General features: G+C 40.6%; 1 protein-coding gene across 2 annotated transcripts in view; it reads right to left on the minus strand.

Annotated features, from left to right (window-relative positions):
- Positions 1-377: 377 nt before the first annotated feature.
- The window catches only part of lekr1 (Leucine-, glutamate- and lysine-rich protein 1), a 97151-nt gene continuing 78887 nt past the window's right edge, over positions 378-18641 (minus strand). For both annotated transcript variants that reach the window (XM_005720923.2, XM_013910776.1), the window contains exons 9-12: positions 17081-17156; positions 12997-13161; positions 9290-9493; positions 378-1175 (exon numbers count right to left, since the gene is read on the minus strand). In XM_005720923.2, coding sequence (XP_005720980.1) covers positions 765-1175; positions 9290-9493; positions 12997-13161; positions 17081-17156 — 856 coding nt within the window. In that variant the 3' untranslated portion in view covers positions 378-764. The remainder of the gene's footprint in view (positions 1176-9289; positions 9494-12996; positions 13162-17080; positions 17157-18641) is intronic.

Consider the following 18641-nt stretch of genomic DNA (forward strand, 5'->3'; position numbering starts at 1 on the left):
TGAAGTGCACGTGTGCATTGTCTCGCAGATGGATTGGAAAGAGGGACACGGGGTGAGCGAAGGCTTGTGTGCATGTGTGCCAGTAAGCAGGGAAAATAGTTCCATGCCACAAACACACAGACACACACACACACTTCACACATCTCTCCCATCATGCCAATTTATCCCAAATGTAGGGGAAGAGGAAAAGAGAGGAGGAGGAGGGGATGGAAAGACCTTCCACAGAGTGAATGATGTCAATAACACACAAAGCCTCAGGGGAGAAGGCTGGGTAATTGTTGTTGTGTGCGTGTGTGTGTGTGTGTGCGTGTGCGTGTGCGTGTGTGTGTGTGTGTCTGGGGATGCTTACCATACAGTTTCTTTTGTGTTTGCCTGCCTTTTGTTTGTGTCCACGGGTGGCAAGGGACATGCTGTCATGCTCCTTAAAGCTGTGTGTGTGTGTGTGTGTATTTGAGTGTGCGTTGTTTGTGAAATCCTGTGCGTGCCAGTGAGTCTGCGTGAGTCAGGTTGTGAGAAAACAAGTGCATATCTGTTGCTGAGTGTGTGTACTGAGAGTTTACTAGTGTGCAAACAAGGACTCAGGCGCAGTGCCTTATCTGAGTGTGTGTGTGTGCAACTTTTAAAGTAGTCAGTTAGATAATTAGTTTAAAAGAAAAATAAGATGCTATTAAAACGAATGTAAAAAAAACATAATTAAACTACTATTGATATCTGCTTTGTTCAGTAACTGATTAACACACATACAGGCCTGTTTGGCTTGCTTTTCAGAGCGTCTCCTTCCTCTCCATCACTAAATTGACCTTACGTTTGACTTCACTCACTGTGTAGCTTGTTTTCAGTTTGGGCAGTGTCACCTCTTTCTGTTTTTCTCCACCTAGCACTCTCCCACTGCTCCAGGACTCCAAATTCCCCAATCCGACTTGTTCTCCACCCGTGCCCTGGCCTCTGCCTTTGTCTGTGCAGGCGGGCGAAGGCCGGAGTCTGCTTGGGGAGGCCAAAGAGCGAGTGAGCGGTGCCCGGGCTTGACCGTGTTTGTGTACACTTTTGTTCCCTGTTGGTGTGTGTCTCTCCAAGTGGTCTGGAAGTGAAAGCTCCTGGCGAGCCTGAGACAGCGCAGCAGTTAGCTCTTCCCTCTCTTGACACTCCCGCCTTACTGTGTCCTCGAGTAACGTTACCTGGATATGAACAAAAAATGAATCGTTCAGAGGATCTCATCAACAACTTTTGTTTTATTTTCAAATAAAGAAGGAACAATTCACCTCTGTTTCAGTTTCTCATGCACACATATTAATATTAACCTATTTTTTATGAGCTAATCAGCTTTGAACCAAGCTTAGCTCAAGTTCAAAGCAGTAGTTCAAAGCTGACTCAGTCATGCAGAGATTTAACAAATAAAATACACTCTGTACTTCATTTGTTAAATCTCTGCATGACTGGCAAAAATGGCTAAATATTTACAGTTTAAAGGAGGGGTTGTGACTGTTTGAGACCATAAATGGCAAATATGGATAAAGTGATTAACCAGGGCCCTGTGCAAGTTTTATTTTTCTGTAAAACATGCTTACTGCATTCACCTCCTCACCAAATATCCCAAGCTGCATTAGGCATCCGGCTTCTACCTGACTAATGTGCAAACTTTTGAGCTATGGTGTGTGTAAATGAGACAAACCAGTGCAAAAATCATCTTTTCACTACACAGGATGCACAACGCACCAGGGCCCCAGGAACAGGAAGTAAAGGGCTGGGTTTAACTCACAGGCAAACATTTAAAAATTAAATAGGCATTCTTTTAAAGCCCTCCATAGCTTTGTCCTAATTTTACACGCATTTCCCACCAATATGGCACATGGCAATAAAGACTGCTTATTGGCTCATTTAATTACAAGCATGTGCCATTTCAATGGTTTGCATCATTATGGCCATCTGCTGTTTGATAACACACACGTGTTGCTTGCAGCCCAAAAATGGTGAAGTGACAAACCTAATCACCAAAATTTAACAGATACTAAAAGGCGGATCTTTGTAAGCAGTCTGTGTGGACTCAAAACAATTAACACCACACAAATCTTACGGCAATCACTCCCACATGCTTTTAGCACAAGAGCGGGGTGATGTATAGACTGCACAGCTTCCATAATGGATTTTTTACACTCTAATTATGAATTTTAAGGCTAAAAAAAAGGCTACTTGACTTGCATGAAGAAAATAACACTTTAAAGGTTGAGTGAGGCATCCTTCTTTTTCAGATTTTGCTCTACTGGCCATCTGGTCTGTTTATTTCTCCTTGCAATGTGTTTATATTGTGTTGTTTAGCATGTTAGCATGCACCACATTCACTTTCACTCTTAGATGCAGTGTTTTGTTTGCCCAGTCTACCTTCTCCCCAGGCCTGTGTGTAAGCAGGAATACCACTGTCGCAGACTGGCTGCAAAACAGTGCTTTTATTCCAATATTTACAAAACCAGGGCAGTGCACAGACAGCTAGCTGACTGTGTGGTATTTGGTAGATGTGCAGTTGCTTAAGAGCATTCATACAAGGAATAATAAAAACAGAGACACACTAATATCCACCTAAAGTCTGATAAATTAAGCCATTGAGAGGTATTGATTATAAATTTACATTTGTTTGAAAAAAATTGTTAAATCTTTTACTTGTTTTTGTTACTTTTATCAGTGTGATGAGGTTCATCAGTTTGCTAACAGCACTAAAAACTGAAACAAATGTGAAGAACCGAAATGAGTCAATCAACTACATCTCGGAGCTAGGCTAAGCAAAAATGCGCTGCTCCTGTGTTTGTGTCTGGACTCTTAAATGCTAATGCTTTCACAGGCGTGTCAGATAAAACCGATGATTTAGGCACCCTGAAGATGAATGAATTTAATCCAGAATAAAATGAAATATGTTGCTTTCAGATTTGTCTGAGTAAGCATTGGATGTAAATTTTAAGCCTTTAATATTCTCACTAGCCACACTATACATCAAACACTCACAAAGCCATCATCAAAAAATGCTTTAATGTGAGTTTTGCGTGTGTTTTTAAAGTGTGTGTGTGTGTGTGTGTGTGTGTGTGTGTGTGTGTGTGTGTGTGTGTGTGTGCGTGTGTGTGTGTGTGTGTGCGTGAAACATAAACGCACTTCTTGACTTGAGAATGTGACTGTGAGATTGTCTCTGTGTGTAAATACTGCCCTGGCCCCAGGGTGTACATCCACATCTGCTTCTCAGACAGGCCCATCATGGAGGACATACAGTAAACGCGTTTATACCGGCTTTTCACATTCATATTTTATATATAATTATCTGTCTACAATTGTCAGCATATGTACACGTGTTAACAGATGCCTGTGACACACTTTTCCAGCTTTGTGTGCTGTGTCGCACCTCACGCTATTATTGTGAGAGTGTGTGTGTGTGTGAAACTGTTTGCACACGTTGGGCCACTTCCTAAGTGTGTGTATGTGAGTCTCCATCCTGTATGTTTATATGCAGCCATGTGTTAGATCATGTAAACGTGCGCGTGTGCGTGTGTGTGATGTCATGCATGCCAGTCTAGCTGCAATCATTAGGGGCTCCTAGTGAGAGCAGGATTACAGGGCTATTAGAAAGAAGTCACACGCAAACTTACAGAGCCCCTGCTTTTAATCTTACACAGTAAACCATATTCCACTGGCAACACACACACACACACACACACACACACACACACACACACACTCAAATGCACATAAAATACAGTTTAAGACCCTCATCAGCATATACATACTGTATTTAGTGATGCAGATCTACTGTGGAGTGCATGTTTGCACACGCAACGTTGCATGTGGTGTGTGTTCTCTCTGTTGTGTGACTTCAGTGGTTAGTGTGGGGGGGTTAAAGGTTAGCCATTTGATCCCTCAGACACAGTGTGACCTTTCCCTCTTGTCCTGGTCAGCTGCAACAAAGCCACAGACAGACAGGAGGGGGAGGGAGACAAGGAGAGTCCGGGACACAGAAACAGACAACATAAAGGAATAGAGACAGAGTTCAGGGGACGGGCAAGAAAGAAAAAAACAAAGCAGAGCAGCGAGAGGGGAGAGATTCAAGCCGAATAGGAGAAGATTATGCAGTTATTGCTGGCTTGATCTCCATACTGCTCCAGCCACAGAGTGACACGCTAAAGAGGCCACAGCATCTGCGATGCTATTGTTTGAATATCACTTTTTTACAGTTACTAAAAGCTCCACATTATACCCCTTTTTAACCAGTTAATGCAAGTACCACATGTCCCCAGAGTGTGTATGTTTCAGCTTAAAATAACACACAGCTCATTATTTCTTCCACGCCTGCACAGTTTTGAGCTCGGTTTCAGCATGTGCAACTTTAAATCAAACTGGAGCTGCAGCTACACCCGCCTCTTTCAGAAAGAGGTCTGTGCAGAGCAACAGAAACAGAAATAGAATAAATAAAAGCATGTGATGCAATGTAACGCTTAATAAAAATAAAAATGTAACTTCTAACAAGCTTTTAGACTTTGTGGTTCAGGGAATTATGGACACTGCACTAAAATAATTTTGCCTTTTGGATTTTTTCTTCTTCTTCTCCTTCTTCTTCAGGACAGTATGTCCTTAGAAATGAAAAACTGAATCATGGCTGTACTAATGAATTATGAGCATGTATTCTCCCTCTTAACCTGCAAAACTCACCTCCAGAATACACTGGAGAACCACAAGAACCAAAGTTAGTCCCTCTTTGTCTGATTTTTCTGCTGTTGGTGCATATGTTTAAGACTTTTTTTGCTGAACCTCAATAAACTGCTTTAATAAGGAAGCTGAATCGACAATGGACAGGCTTAGTTCATCACATTCTGGACCTGACGTGACTGCTGGTGAGAGGTCATTTGAAGGAAGTGTCCAAGACGCTGCAACAGTATCTGACCAACGAAATGGCATAATGACATAACAAGTTCATAGTCGAAATCCAGTGACCATTTTTCATAGAGGAAAGGGCGGTGAAAGCTCGCATTTGAATAGGAAAGATGATCTAGAAGCGTTATACTGATTGATCCTCTCTAACTACAGTCACAGCGCAGTCAAATATGGTGACAAAGAACAGAAAGGCGGGGTGGTGATGGGGGGAGAAGCCGCTGTGCTGAAGGTCCATGAATGACATTAAAAGAGCGTGTCAGCTGTGAAATTGGCATCAGGACACCTTGAACTGGCTTAACCTATTTGGACGGGCGCTCCGAACGGGAGGCCGCTGATGAGACGGTGGGCGGACAGAAAGGGGGAGGGTCGTTAGAGGGCTGACAGATTGTAGCGATACAAAGCTCAGCTGCATGACTGAGACAGTCATGCAGAGGAAACCAAGGTGATTAAGCAGTGATGAGAAGAAGATGACTTGACTATAACGACCTTTGTAGATTAGGGATGGATCGTCTCCTCTGATGAGTCTTCTGTGAGTTTTGCTTTTACTTTCAAGTTCAAACTGAACATTTCTTTTAACAGAAACAACTTAAAAAATATACAAAGATTTTGCCTGTGATGCTTTTATGTGGCTGTGTACAGTTCAAATAAAAATGCAACATAAATGATCCTAAAGCACTTTTTCTTCATAATTTATTATTTCACTGTTGCTTAAACTATTGCAGCTCATATAGTGGGATGTCTTCACAATGTGTTTCAACTGAAGATTAAACATTTAAAGCTGGACTTACCTTGGACAGAGACTTTTTAAAATAATTTTGGTTTTGTACATTACAATGAATTTTAAATGAAACAACTCAGATGTAGCTTTAATTCAGTGTGTTAAGCAAAAAGATTGAATAAAACTTTGAGAAACTAAAGCATTTTTTTAACGCAATACCGTCATTTCAGGGGAACAAAAGTACTTGGACAAATTAAATAACTGAAAATAAAGTGTTTATTTCTAATACTTGGTTGAAAACCCTTTGCTGGCAATGACAGCCTGAAGTCTTGAACTCATGGACATCACAACGTGTTGGGTTTCCTACTTTTTAATGCTCTGCCAGGCCTTCACTGCAGCGGCTTTCAGTTGCTGTTTGTTTGTTGGCCTTTCTGTCCAAAGTTTTAACAAGTGAAATGCATGCTTAGTTGGGTTAAGATCAGGTGACTGACTTGGCCATACAAGAATACAACCTCTTAGCTTAAAACTCCTGGGTTGCTTTGGCTGTATATTTTGTGTCATTGTCCATCTGTATTATGAAACACTGTCCAATCTGACTGCATTTAGCTGGACTTGAGCAGACAGTATGTCTCTGAACACCTCAGAATTCATTCGGCTGCTTCTGTCCTGTGTCACATCATCAATAAACACTAGTGTCCCAGTGCCACTGGCAGCCATGCACAACCAGGCCATCACACTGCCTCCGCGGTTTTACAGATGATGTGGTATGCTTTGGATCACGAGCTGTTCCACGCATTCTCCATACTGTTTTCTTACTTCACTCTGGTAGAGGTTGACAGTTCAAAGACCGATCTAGCCTTTTTATTCTTGAGGCTTATGAGTGAGTGGCTTGCAGATTATAGTGAACCCTCTGTATTTACGTTCATTCAGTCTCCTCTTTATGGTAGACTTGGATAATGATACGCCTACCTCCTGGAGAGTGTTGTTCACCTGGCTGGCTGTTGTAAAGAGGTTTCTCATCACCATATAAATGATTCCGCAATCATCCATCACTGTTGTCTTCTGTGGACGTCCAGGTTTTTTTTTGCATTGCTGTGTTCACCAGTGCTTGCTTGCTTGCTTGCTTTCTTTCTTTCTTTCTTTCTTTCTTTCTTTCTTTCTTTCTTTCTTTCTTGCTTTCTTTCTTTCTTTCTTTCTTGCTTTCTTTCTTTCTTTCTTTCTTTCTTTCTTTCTTTCTTTCTTTCTTTCTTTCTTTCTTTCTTGCTTTCTTTCTCAGGATGTACCAAACTGTAGATTTTCCCACTACTATTATTGTAGCAATTTCTCAGATCTTTTTTTTTTCTGTTTTTGCAGCTTAAGGATAGCTTTTAGCTCCTTTGACTGCACGTTGTCTGTTCAAAGCAAAATGTTCCTGATGAAAGCACGACACCTCAAATCAAGCCCAGGTCTTTTATCTGCTCGATTGATAGTGATACAATGAAGGAATTGCCCACAGCTGTCCATGAAATAGCCTTTGAATCAATTACCTTTTGGTCCCTTTAAAAAGTGACACATGTTAAGGAGCTGAAACTCCTAAACCCTTGATCTAATTTAAATATGGATGCAGTCAAAGGAAAGCTGAGAGTCTAGTAATTATGTCCATGTCCAATATATAACTATAATCGGAATAGATTTCAGTAAACTATGTTTAGTTAGGTCCAAATATATAAGGACCTAAATGTAAATACTAACTGTGGCTCTAATTACTTCTAGTAATGTGAAAGGACAGAAAATTCCCCCGTTTCTGGTTCTTTTTTTGGTTGTTCCACTTTAATTTGGAGAATTGTATTCGTCTGTTGGTTTACTTCTGCCCTTTGCTCGATATTTCTGCTTTTTACATGCTGCCTGTGTTCAATTAGCCAGTCAGTCTCTTCAGTATATACACAAACCACTGTTCACTTTACAGTTGCCAGAACTTGTACTTTACACAGCGTAGCTTTCCAGACATTTCCCAGATTGTATTCCCTTTTTCATTTTCTTTTTAACTTCCCTGTGTTCCTGCTTGGCTTCTTCATCGCTTACTTTTACACCGTTTTTTTGGACTCTCTTTTGCCTCCCCCTTTGTCTCTGTGTGTATGACCTTTGTCTGAAATAAAACTTTAGGGTTCTGGATTTTATCTCTGGCCGGCTCGCCACAAATGATTTAAAAGTTCTTACATACCTGGTACACATTTTAATTACAGGCTTCTGAAACTAAATTTCCAAAAAGCATATTGCCAAAGCAATATTAAAGAAAAGCACTCTGAGAGCACAAACTTTAACCAAGGCAGCTAAATCTCTGGGCAGCATTTACTTTTAAGGGAACTGTGGTGTATTATGGATTCATTTAGTTTTCTTTGTTCTTTTCAAACTTAATTTAAAAAGCTTGTTGTGCATTAAAAATCAGATAAGGGCAGCATGACAGATGTTTACTTTGATTACACATTCGTTGTGTAGGAGTAGGTAATGGATAATAAGCATTGATTTGTAAATAACTAGACATGAATAACACGAGCTTGTTATATAATATTACACTGCAGCATATTTCTGGAGTGTAAAATTGAGGTCAGAGGTCAGCTATAATGTGATATTTAGAATACCCATGTAACAGTATCATTTCCTAAATGCTGCCAATACAAAAGAAGGCAGCAGATTTTTAAAAGTATGAAAATTTGACCTTATTTGACCTTGAAGAAGAGGTCAGAGGTCAAGAAACATACTTTTAAAAATCTCTATATGGCTTTATTATCACTTTGACCATCAGATCGATCTATCAAATATTTGAAATCTGTATACATTACTATCTATGACAATATAGACCACACTGTAAGAATCAATGTTATTGTCAATTTTGGCCAGTAAATCATGAAGTTGACCTTTAAGACCTTGGTGGATTCAGGCCAAATTTTGGTGGACTATTAACAGGACCCCACCCCCACAAAGTTTCATCAGAATTCACTCAAAACTCTCAGCTATGGTGTTTACAGACAGAAAGAATAACACACAGATACCAAAGCTACCAAAAACATATAAAAAATTAAGTCACACACACACACACACACACAGACACACACACACACAGAATGTTTGGCAAAGTCAAGCTCATCACTACAGGAAGCTCTCTTTCCTGTCCCGTCTTTGTTCTTGTTCATAAAGTTTGCTCCCGCGCTATCGTTCATTCATTCCCTCAAACACGTGCACACACACTGGCCTTCTTTTATTCATTCCTCCATTTGAACTTTTTATATGCACGCCCCATCCTGCTTCCTCTTTGCGCCGCTTCCATCTCTTTATGTGCTGCTTCGCAATTTAATTCGACTCCATTTTGAAACGTACTGCCACAGAAATCCAACACTGCGCGCTCTGCTGCCAAAGCAAATATGAACTCTGTCTGTCTCTCGCTTCTCTCGCTCTCTCTTCATCTTAAACTTTCTCGCTCACTGCCTCTGGCTGTGATCAAGCTAACGTAAATATGCGCTTAATTAATGCGATCCGGCCCTGTGTGAATAGGGATTGCACACGAACAAGTGAAGCTAAGGCAAATGTCTTTGTTCGCAAATGCACACTTTCTGTTTTAAATTCACCTGAAGAACAAAAAAACTGAGAAACCTTCCACGGTTCCACCCATGGTTAGACCAACCATGCGCACACCTCTTCCTGTAGTTCAGCATTCTTCTCAGTCATCAGCTTTATCGCCGCTTTAGCCTGGACCAGATTCGCCATCGCCTGTCGGTGTATCTCCTCCTCTTTTCTCCTCCTCTCCTCACATTGGGTTCTCCTCTTGTCCTCCCTGCTCCTCCACTCTTGCTGCAGTACCTCTTGCAGTTCCCGCAGTTTCATTTCACTCTTCTCCAACTGCAAAAGAAGACATGTTTTAATCCATGAATAAAAACAGTTACTTATAGTAAACAAAAGACTGTTTAAGCAGGACAGGACGGTTTTGAGATGTGGATCTCTTTAAATGATGCTGTCTGGCATTTTGTGGATTTCAAACGGACTCATTAAAATGTCTTTCAGGGATTACGGGGAAATCGAGGTGAAATAAAAATGCAAAAGCTTCAAGCGTTTCTGCTTCATATATTGGGGACAACATGTTTTCTTTGACCTCGTCTAGACTTTGTTCCAGAAGTGGGCAGGAAGGGAATTAGCAGTGACAGACACAGTAGGAGCTGAAGGGCTTGAGGGGGGAATTTAGCATTTTACTACACTGGGCATATTCACTGCTTGTCAAATTTGTGATCTTGACACTGGTTTGTGTTTTGCTTTCTCTTTTATTGTTGTCTCCTACCATCAGCAGTTTAAATGTGGGCGGATATATATTTTGGGTGTGGGAAACCTGCTAACCCGCACGTCATCATCTACTGTTATCACATATCCAACATCTGGATTTAAAATCTGACACAGAAAATCAACAGAATCTTTCCTTTCCAACATTAACAGTCAGGTATCAAGCTTTATATGGAAAATTAAAAAAAAAATAATAATAATTAAGAAGTGGATTTACGCTTCCTCAGTGTGCCCTAGATATTCTGTAATACAGTTTAACATTGTACACTGTCTTCTTGGTCTAAAAACAACTTATCAACAATTCAGACAGACCTGGTTCCTACTTGTGATTGACTCACAGGGGCTGCAGCACACACTGTTGGATATGTTTGTGCCTATGTCCAATGCTACATAGAGGTTGGAATTGCATTTTTGATACTTTTTCTAAAATATGTGGACAAGCAGTATATCCATCTCCATAAATTTCACTGTCCGGCGTGGTACAGATGGTATTAATTGAGGGCCACCAGGAAGGGAAAAAAAGGGAGACGTAACACAACAGGTGAGTGTTCTGCAGTCAATCACCTATAACAACCATCGCAAAAGTAAATCAACGTCACAATGAAGAAAACTCACGTTTTCAAAGACTAACTGAGACTTGCATGAAAATGACATGCAAGCTGTGGCATGAACTGAAGCGAGCTATTCAATGAAGACGTCCTACAAGCTATTAAGGAACTGATACAGTCCCAATACAGAAATGGTTTAAGACTCTTTATTTTTACTCCTTATTGTTATGCAAGCCTCATAAACAGCTAGAGGAACTTCTACAAGTTCCCAAATTTAGTGGTTAATTTGCTTCTTTTCAGCCCACACTAGAAAAAAGTTACCACTATTTTGAAACATTAGTTTAGTCACACTGTTACTATAACTTGACTAGATTAAGAATTAATTACTAATTAATGCACAAATGTCTGCAAATATTTTCTTCAAATTTTTGCAGTCAATTAAGGCCATGTCAAAAAGAAAGTACACCATCTTTCTAAGATTTTTAAATAAGCTATCAGGTCCTTAAAATGAGGTAAATTTAAATACAAAACCTCAGACAACAACACATGATCTATTACACCACATCAGTATTTATTTACAAAAATAAGACAAAATTCAGAAGCACTGTGTGAAAAACGAAGTATACCCTTAATTCTTTTCATATGATTTACAGCCTGAGTCACACAGGCCTAGAGACCTTGGTAAACAAAAACCATATTCTCAGATTGTTTGTAAGTGTTTACCAGCAGTTGCTGTGAAATCAATTGCAAAAGCCTCATCCTCAAAGGCCTAGAGATCAGTCAGTGACAAGCTGATGAGTGGTTGTTGGACGTTCCCGGCAGTCACTAGGTAAAATTGGTTGCAAAGAGGTAAATACCACTGCACTGAAAACATTCATGCAATTACCAGCAGCTTACTGCACTCGCCCAAAGTTTGCGCAGGAGCGTGTCTGCTAATACTCGCCAACTACTGACCAAGCAGTCATTCACTTTCAAAGTAAAAGTTGTGCCTTAAATCTGCAAACAACAAATTTCAAAAGGCACACCTTTTACTTTAAAGGCCAAGTTTCTCTGTTTCTGGTTTGTGTCACACTTCTTCAAGTTTAACTCTTGCTAAGGTAAGTAGTTGGCGTGTGTTTGCAGACAAGTCAGCAGATAATCTGCTAGTGACCAAAGCAGCTGCAAGGACGTTTTTACCACGTCAAAGTCAGCAACTTCCAACAACCACTTGCTGACTGGTTAGAGAATGCACATTATTTCTCAGTGAACCGGTTTGTAGACTTGACTGACTGGGACCTAAGAGGGAAAGTAACAGCCAGGTGCCAATAATCAAATACACTTGAAAAGATGAACAACCATGGCTTGTTTGGAAGTATTGCCAGGAGAAAGCCTCTTCTCTCTAAAAAGAGCATGGCACCACCGCTTACTTTTACAAAGTTCATCCAAACAAATCTCGAGACTTGAATGTCAACAATGTCCTTTGGACATATGAGACCAAAGTGGAGATGTTTGGCCATAATGCACAGCACCTCGTTTGGAGAAAAACAAACACAGAGCGAACATATCAGCACAAACACCTCATATCAACTATCAAGAAGAGTAGTGGAGACGTGACGACCACAGGAACTGGTCCCCTGTCTTAGTCAATCACAAACTCCTCTGTATACCAAAGTATTCTAGAGTCAAATGTGAGGCCGTCTGTCTGAGCTAAAGTTTGGCTGAAACTGGGTCATAAACAGGACAAAGATCCCATGGACAGCAGCAACTCTACAGCAGGATGACTGAAAAAGAAAATAATCAAGGTGTTGCAATGGCCCAGTCAAAGTCCAGGCCTCAGCCTGACTGAAATGCTGGTGAGGGACCTTAAGAGAGCTGTGCATAAACAAATGCCAGCAAACCTCAAAGAACTGAAAAGAAGACTGGACCAAAATTCCTCCACAATGACGTGAGAGACTGATGAAGTCATTCAGATTACTTCAAGTTATTATTGCTAAAATTTGTTCTACAAGCTACCAAGTCCTGTGAAAACTTGAATTTGATGCATAGTGAGTACTAAATTCCCTACTTTGAAAAGAGTTACTACTCACAAAGAACTCAGGAAGAACTTTACCCAGAAACTGAAAGTTTTACAAAAAGCTGGTGCAAGCAGATCCTGGTCTTACATTTCTAGAGGCCACAAAGTCGCAGAGAGAAAACAAACAAAGACAGACACACAGGGAAGTAAAATGGCCAAAAGAGAAAGGAAAAAGTTGACAGATGGCAAATTACAAAAGAGAACACAAGAATGGATGTACTCGGCGAAGCACATGCTCTGTCCTCTTATCTGCAATTTCAGAATAATCTGTCTGCTTGCCATCTGTTCAGATTTCTTTCTCATAATACAGTGAATGAAAGATGAGATGTAAAGGGGGGCAAAATTGAAAAGGACAACCACAAAAGCTTGATATTGTGAACAAAGGCTTTAAGAACTGCATGCATTTTGCTCCTATTTATGTAATGGAATTTGATGTGTACAACACTCATGTTCACCTAACACCTATGCACCTTCTGCTGAAGCTGGGACCTGTCTCGCTGACACTGTAGAAGCATGAACTGGCTCTTCTCCCTGTCCACTGTCAGCTCTAGGTCCATCTCCCGGCGAAGCTTCTCCATCTGCTCCCTCAGGTGCAATGAACTCTGGGATCTTTGCTCTTCTAGAGCAGCAGTCAGCTACAGAATTAAAGCCAAACACACACACAAAAAAAACATTTACACAAGACCAGCCTACATATGTTTATTCTTGCATACAATAATGACAACAGCACTGCACTTGCACAACAGCAAAGCTAATTAAAACAGAAAGAGACTTTGTCATTGAGACAAAGAACATCCTCAGGCTGATCTCTGATTCAGACCAAGTGTGGCGTTCTTCATCATATAAACAGGAAGGAGGAACGTCACACAAGGCTTTGTCAGCTTTGTCAGTGCAAAAAAGAAAGAAAGAAAAAGCTCGAGACACACAGAAAATAATAAAAGTGGTGTTATCAAACAGCTGGGTAAAAAATATTTATACAACATCAAGATGTCTGGCCACCAAACCCCACACAAAGTTGTGTTTAATTCCTCTGTGGTTTCCCTTGATTCTTATTTGCCTCTTTACTACTAAATTTCTAATATCTTATAAAACACTTTGACAAACGCTGTATTGTTCCATGCTGTGTTGCAGCTCAGTGGTGATGCAAGCTCAAAACAGAAACAATGTCCTAACTCCTTTCACACTATGTGAGAGGAACGCTTTGTTAGAGTGTGTTACAATGATAGCAGTGTGACTGGCCTTGTCACAATGCTGTTGCAGTCCAAAAAAGAACTGTTGGGACATAAAACACCAGCTTTCAGAGCGGGGACCAAAGTTGCATGCGACATATTTTTAGCCCGGCTTGGCCAAGGCCACCTTGTTTTCTTTCCACCAGCAAAGAGATCAGACAAAGTGTGCACCAGCGCCCGGGACTGGGACCATTGTGATTTTGTATGTGTTTATCTGGTGCATGTGTCTTTGTGCATTTTTGCCTTCAAGTGCAAGAAAAATAGTGGCTGTGGGTGTCAGAGACGAAAATAAAGGGCAGATTGGCGTGTGAAAATGTGTGTATTTGACCTTGTGCGTGCATGCATATTATGGTTTTGGTTTGTTGAACTGTATGAGAGACTAAGATTGCGTGTGTTGGATGAAATGAGAAAACACCACTTCCTCTTTGCTGGCTGAATGTACGTGTGAAGAGCATGGATGGTTTGTATGTGTATATCCTTTTGTGAGCGAGTGTATGTGTGTGTGTATGTACACAGCTGTCGTTTGTATTTAAAAAGCGCACCAGAGTGGCCGCTTCCTTTTCATGGGTATAAATTCATGTGAAATCAGGAAGCCCAGAATGAACAATAACCCATATGGATGTGTGTGTTTGTGTGTGTTCGTAAGTATTTTAGTCCAAATAAAGTATGTGTCAATGTCTTCACATCTATGTGTATTTGTGCTGTGTATGTTCCAGTGTTATATTTGTGCCCGGCACTTGTTCAGGCTTAGGAGTACAATGCCTAAAGCAATTCTGTAATTATTTTAAATGATTAATTTTAAATTGACAGCCTAGATACAGCTGGTGGTTTGTACACCACAATAGATTAAAGTCAAATAATCTATATATGATTGAAGTGGAGGCTTTTAGCTTTAATTCTAGGGGTTTGGGAATTTGCATTAAGACTTTATTAATTTCTTAAGACATTTTTATACACAGCCCCCCATGTTCAAGGGTTCAAAATTAATTAGACAAAGTAATATAGTTTTAAATATAGGGATTGTTTTATAATACTTGGAAGGTTAATCTTTGGCCAGTCAATGACTGTGTCCTGATGTCAGGACTGTACTGCAGCCACGCTGAGTAACTTAAAAGCTACGCTTGATGGGTTAAGATCAGAAACCATTTCCTTATGTTGAGAAACTCGTGGGTTGTTTTTGCAGTATGCTTTGAGTCATCATATTGCTTGTACTGTGAAGCACTGTCTGTCAGTTTTGCGGCATTTGGCTCAATCTGAGTGGAGAGTATACTTCAGAAATTATCCTATTAGCACTCGCATTATCAATAAACACTAGTGACCCAGTTCTACTGGCAGGGGCACATAACATGACTCCATCATGTTTGACAGATGATACGATGTTTTTCTTCTTTTCCATTCTTTGCTGTTTGACCTCATCTTGGTTTCATCGGTACAAAGAATGTTTCCCAGAGCTGCGCAGCCTCTTTCAGATGTTTTCTAGTAAAGTCTAATCTGGCCCTCTTGCTCTTAAGTCTAACCAGTGGTTTGCACCTTGCTGTAAACTCGCTGTATTTTCATTCACAGGGTGTCTCTTGATTGCAGACGGTGGCAATGACACTACTACCTCTTTTAGGTGTGTTCTTGATTTGGTTTGCAGCTGTTTTTCTTAATAACGGAAATAATTCTGTCATCATGCACTTTAGTCATCTTCTGTGGTCTTTCTGACCTTCTTGATGTTGCTGAGCTGCTCAGTGCATTAATTCATTGTAAGAATGAACCAGATTGTTGATTTAGTCCCTTCTAAAGCTTTTTCTCTCTCTGACAGGGTTAGCTGAAAAGCTATTAAAAAATGTAACACTTTGAGTCAAGTATAGATATTATACCTGCTTTATTTTTCATAAAATAACCAGGGAACAGGCCTCACCTTGCCTTGAAACTGCTTGCCAGTCAATTGCCAATTGTCTATCTTGAGTGGTTTTCTGAATAAACACCTTTTCAACATGCTCTGTAATGACTGAACAAGGCTCTCCAAAGGCAACCTGCAACTTTACAAGCTTTTTGGTTTCACCGCAGGCCTTTGCTGTAAGATCGGTTAATCAATACATAACAACAACGCTGATTTCTTCCTGCCGAGCCTACGTGAAAACTATTTTTGTCTAGTAATTTTCTGCTGTTAGTCAGCCTAGCGAAAACAGATTGTCCGTGCACTCTCCGTTCAGCTCCTTAACAGATGTGCCTCTGACAGACAGACAGATGGCTCTAACGAGAAAAATGGCTGATGGGAGGGCGGAGTCTTTACGGACTGAACAGAGAGAACACTTCAGCAGCATTATAAATCGCTTTTAATATAACTTTAGAGTATGGCAACCTGTTTAGTCAGTTCTGTCATACTGTTTCTCTCTGATTGCTGCAAGCAGATTTCTTCAAGACTAAGATTTCTATAATGCGATTTCTGGGGTTAAATGTGTTTTAAGGGTGTAGAAGACCTGAGGTAGTGATGGAGATGTGCATACGTCAAGTCAAACATGCTTCTTTGAATTCTTGTCCACAAATATTTTGCTTGTTATGGCTCTCGAGCAAAGCATCCGTATTTTCTCATATAAACATTAATCAGCATAAGCAAAAAAGAAAGAAGCGAGACAGAAAGCAGCTTAATTTCCTTCTTTTTTCTGGTGAAATGCCCTCTTTGTTGTGACACACAGCAAAACCTCAGTGACTTTTGCTGCCAGACAGGCAGACAGTGTACTGTTTGACTAATAAAAGGCAGATTGGTTTTGTGTGCGCGTGCGTGTTTGTGTGTTCAATTTATCTGGTGTTAAACAGACTGGTGGTCCTGGTGTCTTGTAATGTTGTCCACATTGTGTGAGTCAGGATTCTCCCTATTAGACTCCTCTGAACTGTGACAACAGCTTGGACGCTCTCCTAAACGTCTGTTTACTTCAGCACTCGGGAACTGAATGTCTGACATCGGTAAACTGATGCACTCATTTCATCATACAAAATTAAAACAATGCATTGTACAAATTACACCGCTAGTCATCTGCTGCTGACAATGCGTCTAGGATGGTGTTTATTTTACAGGACTGGTATTAATCTTTCTTCCACATAATTCTGCTGCACCGTGTTCATGTAAATGCTTGACCACGTCAAAATGATCTTAAGATGCCAGGCTGCTCAGGGCGCTGTGCAGTGCAAGCATTTTTGGAAAATAAACGGTGGAATAAATAAAAATCTGCTTAAAAAACCCCAAAAAACTGGATGACTACACAAACTGGCTTAGTAACATATTCTTTATTGCTGTGTATCAGTATTTAAAGGATTATTGTTCATACTGATAAAGACTTACCTTTGTGGCCAGCTGCTGAGTGAAGTCTTCCTTCATCAGATTAAGGGCTCTGCCATGAGATTCTAGCATAACATCCCTGCAAACACGCACAGTTCACTCATTAAAAATATCCTGCCTTGCAATAAAAACAATCTACTGCACATGTGATACAATTTTTCTCCCTTTTATGTAAATAGGGCAACATTAAACAAGCATCCACTGTGGGGGAGACAACATATCATCAGTTCAACTGCAGCCCTAGGACAAGATAACTCCTTTCCTTACTCGATACAGCAGAAATAGCAGCCATCTGTTTGTAAAACCAGACTGTAGTGACAAAAATTTGACCAACTGTCTGAGACCAAATAATGCACTCACAGTCCCTGGCTGCTTTTGACTTTAACAAAGACTCCCCCTGCCCACTGCGTAAATGAAAAAACAAAATACACACATAAACCACCTACAGCCCACATACCACAGACATGCTAAAGACATAAAAGCTCAAAAATTGTCTGTGTGAAGTCTAAGAAAGAAAGACAGTGTGGGAGATAAAGCGGAGTCAGCTAGAAAGGGTAAACCTCATTGATTTGTTGATCTTGTGTCCAAATATTATATGTCACTTCAGCAGCTGGTCTGCCTGATAAGATGTGAAGGAGCATAAATTCAAGGCCACAGTGAGACAAGCTGAGCTTTTTTTCCCTTCTTTTTTTTTCCTTGCAAATGTTTATACAGAGTAATTTGTAGAAAAGGCTCACTGAGGGAACCCGGAGCAACATTAAGGCTTAGAAACTAATACCAAACAAAAAGCAGAGATCCTGTAGACACATATGAATATTGAATTGTCATTAACTGGCTGTGTGCAGGAAGGTGAGGACCCAAATGCAAAACTCACAGGAGCGGGACGTGAACTCAAAAACACAGCTTTATTGCTGGGAAAAAAGGCAAAACGGTACAAATCTAAACAGGGAAAATACATAACTAATCACACGGGGAGGCACACGGGGAGGCACACAAGGAGACGCGACAAAGGACTGAGGGAGACGCGGACATAAACACACAGAAAGATAACGAGGGACGTGGGAGCACACAAGGAACGCAGCTGACACGAATAATCATAACTAGACGGGGCAGGACCAAACACAACACGACCTACACTGATTATCGAGACTATCAAAGTAAAACAGGAAGTACACTGAGACGCAGGCTGGAGGGGGAGAGAGAACACGGAGGAGCAGAAGGGAGAGCACAGACATGACGGGCTGGGGAAATATGGAATAAAACAGGAGGGGAAACGAGGCACAAGAACTCACAGATACACAGAGGGCGACGTGAGGGGAAATCTAATAAACCATGCTGACCAGAATAACCTAGGAACCATAGGATACAAGAGAACTCAAAAATAACACAGAACGATCAAAAATGCACAAAATTTCAAAACACTGGTAAAAATGGCATAAAACATAAATCATATCAATAACATCAAGCATGCTGTCGCACATTCACATACACTCAAACACACACACACACACACACACACACACACACACACACACACACACACACACACACACACACACACACA

The sequence above is a fragment of the Pundamilia nyererei genome, unplaced genomic scaffold (genome assembly GCF_000239375.1).
Source record: "Pundamilia nyererei isolate P.nyererei 1_Seehausen unplaced genomic scaffold, PunNye1.0 scaffold00003, whole genome shotgun sequence".
Taxonomy (NCBI): Eukaryota; Metazoa; Chordata; class Actinopteri; order Cichliformes; family Cichlidae; genus Pundamilia; species Pundamilia nyererei.